This window comes from Limanda limanda, chromosome 19 (genome assembly GCF_963576545.1).
Source record: "Limanda limanda chromosome 19, fLimLim1.1, whole genome shotgun sequence".
In the NCBI taxonomy this organism is placed as follows: domain Eukaryota; kingdom Metazoa; phylum Chordata; class Actinopteri; order Pleuronectiformes; family Pleuronectidae; genus Limanda; species Limanda limanda.
In genome coordinates, this window is record NC_083654.1 from 22,640,066 (window position 1) to 22,644,899 (window position 4,834).

Genomic DNA, 4,834 nt, shown 5'->3' on the forward strand with positions numbered 1-4,834 from the left:
GAGGAGGTTAGAACCCAGAGAACCTGAAGACCTGCAGCCCTAAGATCTCTAAAGTATGAAATATATATAAATACTAACAGAGGAGAGAGAGGATCCATGGGCGAGCTGCCATGACTGACACACACACAGGAAATGATTGAAGTCAGTAGAGAGAGTGTGTGTGTGTGTGTGTGTTTGTGTGTGTTTGTGTGTGTATGTGTCATTTCCACTAAAAGAAACTTTTCAATCATCATTAATAGCTTAACTTTCGTTTCTGCAGAAATCTGTCAATTCGCCTGTGTTGAAATAAACACAGGAACTCTTTCAGAATAAAAGCATTGTATTTATACGGCGAGACGAAAAGATGGAGTCCGTCAGATCAGAGGTGGAGTAAAACACAATTATCAAATAAATATGAGCGGAATCAAAACTATAAAAATGACTGAACTGTCCATACTGCAGAGTGTTATTAAATATATACTGTATAATGAGTCTATATAACACAAATCAGATCTGATCTACACAAGAGTGAATTAATAAAATCTGTTTTTATCTGAACGCTCTTCAGGTGAAAAATGTGTTTCACAAAACAAAAGAATAAAATAAACATTTTATTTCATTAATTGGAACTTTGAACCGTTTCAACCTGCAGATGAGACACACGACTTTTATTTTGAAATTCAGCTAGGAAGTGGGTGTTAACACTGAGAGTTGATAAACCGAATCTGAACTGATCCTCAACATTCATCCAGATCCTGAACCTGAGGAAGAGGAACTGAGGAAGAGGAGAAACTCAACCTGACATCATGAACAGGTCACAACTCGACTCTTATTATCAAACGATCACTTTTAATATCTTATTTACTGTGTTACATTTGGATGTTATAGTTTTTTGTACGTATTATATTCCTGTTTTTTTATATTTATATTTTATTATGTATATATTTTGTTTTATTTATACTTTGTTTATTTCATTGAATTTATATTTGTATTATATCTATGTTTTATTATGTTAAGATTTTGTTATATTCGTATTGGAGCAGGGCTCAAGTGTGCGCATGCGCAGACATAACGACCTTCAGCAACACAAGAAACGAAACTTAACTTTTCCAAAGTTAAGTTTCGTTTCTGACAAAGTTTCACATTCCCCACAGGTTGAAAGTAACGAAGTACATTTACTCTACTACTTTAAGTATTGTTACAGTTACAGTTTATGTAATTTCTACTCATTCTACTTTTTTACATATAGGAACTTATTCTACTTTTTAACCTCTGACACTTTCATCTTATTATTTATTTTATTATTGTCTAATTAACATAATGAATTATTCAATAAATTCATAAAACGTTGGATATCTCAACACTTTGATTTTCATTGTTCAAGAAAAGAGCGAAACATCTGAAATAATGAATAATATGAATGAGGATTTATTAATGATGACGGTTGTTGATGTGTTTTCAGCTTGTGGAGAAATCTTCTCTGTTTCCTGATCGTCAGCTTGGTTGGTGAGTGTGTGACTGACAGTGAGGCTGTAGTGTAACTGCACCCAAACACCACCAGGGGGCGGTGCTCTTGGTGTTTGAGTCCATGTTTCCATGCGTCTCCTCAGATTCTGACATTTTAAAGCTTTTGAATTCCTAAAACAGAATCTGTTTACATTGAGATTATGTATTTATATTTCTTTCCACTGAAGTTCAGTCTCCAAAGCTTCAATAAGTCATTTTAATTTTTCAATGTTCACAAATTCAGAATGAGAAATTCAGGGAATCAATGCAGTCACGTGACATGAGGGGTCACGTGACATGAGGGGTCACGGGACATGAGGGGTCACGTGACATGAGGGGTCACGTGACATGAGGGGTCACGTGACATGAGGGGTCACGGGACATGAGGGGTCACGTGACCATGAGGGGTCACGTGACATGAGGGGTCACGTGACATGAGGGGTCACGTGACATGAGGGGTCACGTGACATGAGGGGTCACGTGACATGAGGGGTCACGTGACATGAGGGGTCACGTGACATGAGGGGTCACGTGACATGAGGGGTCACGTGACATGAGGGGTCACGTGACATGAGGGGTCACGTGACCATGAACCCGAGGAGAAGCTCGAACCGTCAGTGAGTGAAAACTGAAATCAGTGGCAAGAAATAAAAATCCATAACTTCCATGTCAACACATTCTGAACTTGTTGAAAGTCTGACAGATTCTCTTCCTCATCCAGACTCCGCCTCCCTGACCACTCGCTTCCTGTCCGTCCGCTGCACGGTGGGGGAGCAGGCGGTCCTTCCCTGCAGCTGGAAGCCCCGCCTCCGGGACCCCGCCTCCTGCCACATCCAGTGGCAGACCACCACCACCGCCGCCGTGTTCGAGCAGCAGGGGGCGCGGCGCTGGCAGGCGGAGGAGTACGAGGACCGGGTGGAGGTCCCGGAGGAGAAGCTGGGGTCCGGGGACTGCTCGCTGGTCATCAGCGACGTTCAGATCACCGACGGCGGGCGCTACGAGAGCTTCATGGTGGTGGACGGAGAGAGGTCCATGAAGACCCGGGTCTTCATCCAGGGCGTGAAGCTGTCTGTGCTAGGTGAGTCTGTGAACCGGACCCAGAACCTGCTGGACCGGGTCCCGGGACTCAGTACCTCTTCGACCGGGTCCCAGGACTCAGAACCTGCTGGACCGGGTCCCGGGACCCAGAACCTGCTGGACCGGGTCCCGGGACCCAGAAGGTCCTGGACCGGGTCCCGGGACCCAGAACCTGCTGGACCGGGTCCTGGGACTCAGAACCTGCTGGACCGGGTCCTGGGACTCAGAACCTGCTGGACCGGGTCCCAGGATCCAGAACCTGCTGGGCCGGGTCCCGGGACCCAGAACCTGCTGGACCGGGTCGCAGGACTCAGAACCTGCTGGACCGGGTCCCAAGATCCAGAACCTGCTGGGCCGGGTCGCAGGACTCAGAACCTGCTGGACCGGGGTCCCGGGACCCAGAACCTGCTGGATCGGGTCCCGGGACCCAGAACCTGCTGGACCGGGTCCCGGGAACATCAGAGAAACATCTGATCTGTTTCTGAGATTCAAGAGAATCAGTCATGATATTAGTCAGTCATGAAACTCATTCAATTCCACAGATGCAGATTTTCTTTGCTCATTAATATCATGACTGATTCTCTTGAATCTCAGAAACAGATCAGATGTTTCTCTGATGTTCCTTTCCTGTCGTTTAGTTTCTTCATTTCATTCGTCTGGTTCTTTTCTTTATTTTATCAGTTAATTGACTTATTTTTTATTTTATTAAATCCTTATTCTCCTTCATGTTTTTTGGCAACATGACGCTTAATCTTTTAATCACAGATAAGAGTAAAACAAATTTTCTTTATGAAAAATAAAGTTACAAATACCGAACATACATCAGATGTGTAAATGGAAAAAATTGAATAAACACTCGGTTTAAAAAAAAAAAAAAAACATACATCAGAATGATAACGAAGCTTCTGTGTTTCAGATCGTAAATCCCATCAGACCCGGGGTCCGGGCGGCGACCTGGTTCTGGATCTCGTGACCCGGCACTCGGTCCGAGTCGTGTTCCAGGGCAGGTCAGCTCCCTCCTGCAGACACTCACTTTCTATTAAAGAGGAAAAAAGACAAATTGTGTTCCCGTACATGTGATGTGAGCCTCCTGCCTCCAGGGGGCGCTCTGCAGACTTTAAACAGGGACTGACTCTGCTCCTCAGGAACAGCTCGGTGTGGGAGGAGCTGTGGATGAAGGGCGGCAGCGACAGCGAGCGTCTGGAGAAGGATCCTCTGAGGGAGCAGCTGACCCTGAGGGGCCTGCGGGGGGGCGACGAGGGGACGTACAAGGTCCTGGACCAGCACGGGCTCGCCATCAGCACCGTGCAGCTCGCCGTGCACGGTGAGACAGCGTTTCATCTTTGTGTTTGAATCAGTAAAACATGTTTGAATAGTTACAGAAAGTTCAGTGACGTGTCCGACTGAGATCGAAGCTTCGTATCGAGAGCGTTTAGTTCTTCCTGTGTCGCTGCCGCCTGGTGGCCGGAGGACTCGTGTTCATTTATCTGTCCAAACGTCTCCAGAACAACACGAGGGAATCTCTCAAGGTCCTGTCAGAACCCAGGGGTCAAAGGTCATGTAGGCCTCACAAAAGAGCAATGTGGAAAAACCTTTGTTGACTCGTCTCTCGTCCACAGGAGAATCCCCCGATGCCCGAGTCCAAGACCAAGTGGAAAATTCAATATCAGGTGAGGAAATGTATGAATCAGATTAGTGCTGTGTGGAGACTTTATATTGATCTTATAGTTATTTATACGAAGGTTTGTGAGTCATCTGCTGATAAATGAATCAAACTCATGTTTTCCAGCCGACGCCGTCAGAAGCAGCCGGTCACTTCTTCTTCTCTGTTTCACTCTCGTCTCCAGTTTCCAGTTTCCTCGTCTGTTCTGAGCTCGGTCGTCATCCTGTTTCATTTTGTAAATTTAAAGTTTCGAACCAGTGGTTTTCTGTGTGAAAGTCTCAGTTTAACGAGGAAACATGTGAATAAATGTTTGTTTCTGTCAAAATGATGAAGATGAAGTTCTGCACAGAGATGAAGAAACTGAGAATGTACAGGAAACTTCATTCAAGTGTGAATTATTATCAGTTTATTATTTCTCAGCTAAAATTAAACTGTTCTGTCTAAATGTAAAAAGCCACATGTAAATGTTTGTCTTTTAACTTTCTAATTTAAAATCAATCTGAGAACCTTCTTCACTCTGCTCCTGTTGTCTCTCTGTGTTTAAACAACTCGGATGTTTTCTCTTTGGTCTGAACATTGAATCTGTAACTACACTAACATTAGACTTAT

The 4,834-nt window shown here is 44.6% G+C and overlaps 1 protein-coding gene across 1 annotated transcript in view; it reads left to right on the plus strand.

The window, feature by feature from the left end:
* The first annotated feature begins 703 nt into the window (after nt 1-703).
* lgals17 (galectin 17) overlaps nt 704-4,834 on the plus strand; it is a 4,420-nt gene continuing 289 nt past the window's right edge. The window contains exons 1-7 of the mRNA XM_061092372.1: nt 704-793; nt 1,442-1,485; nt 2,207-2,563; nt 3,479-3,569; nt 3,708-3,886; nt 4,182-4,232; nt 4,352-4,834. The exon at nt 4,352-4,834 is cut by the window's right edge and continues 289 nt beyond it. Coding sequence (XP_060948355.1) covers nt 786-793; nt 1,442-1,485; nt 2,207-2,563; nt 3,479-3,569; nt 3,708-3,886; nt 4,182-4,232; nt 4,352-4,434 — 813 coding nt within the window. The 5' untranslated portion in view covers nt 704-785 and the 3' untranslated portion in view covers nt 4,435-4,834. The remainder of the gene's footprint in view (nt 794-1,441; nt 1,486-2,206; nt 2,564-3,478; nt 3,570-3,707; nt 3,887-4,181; nt 4,233-4,351) is intronic.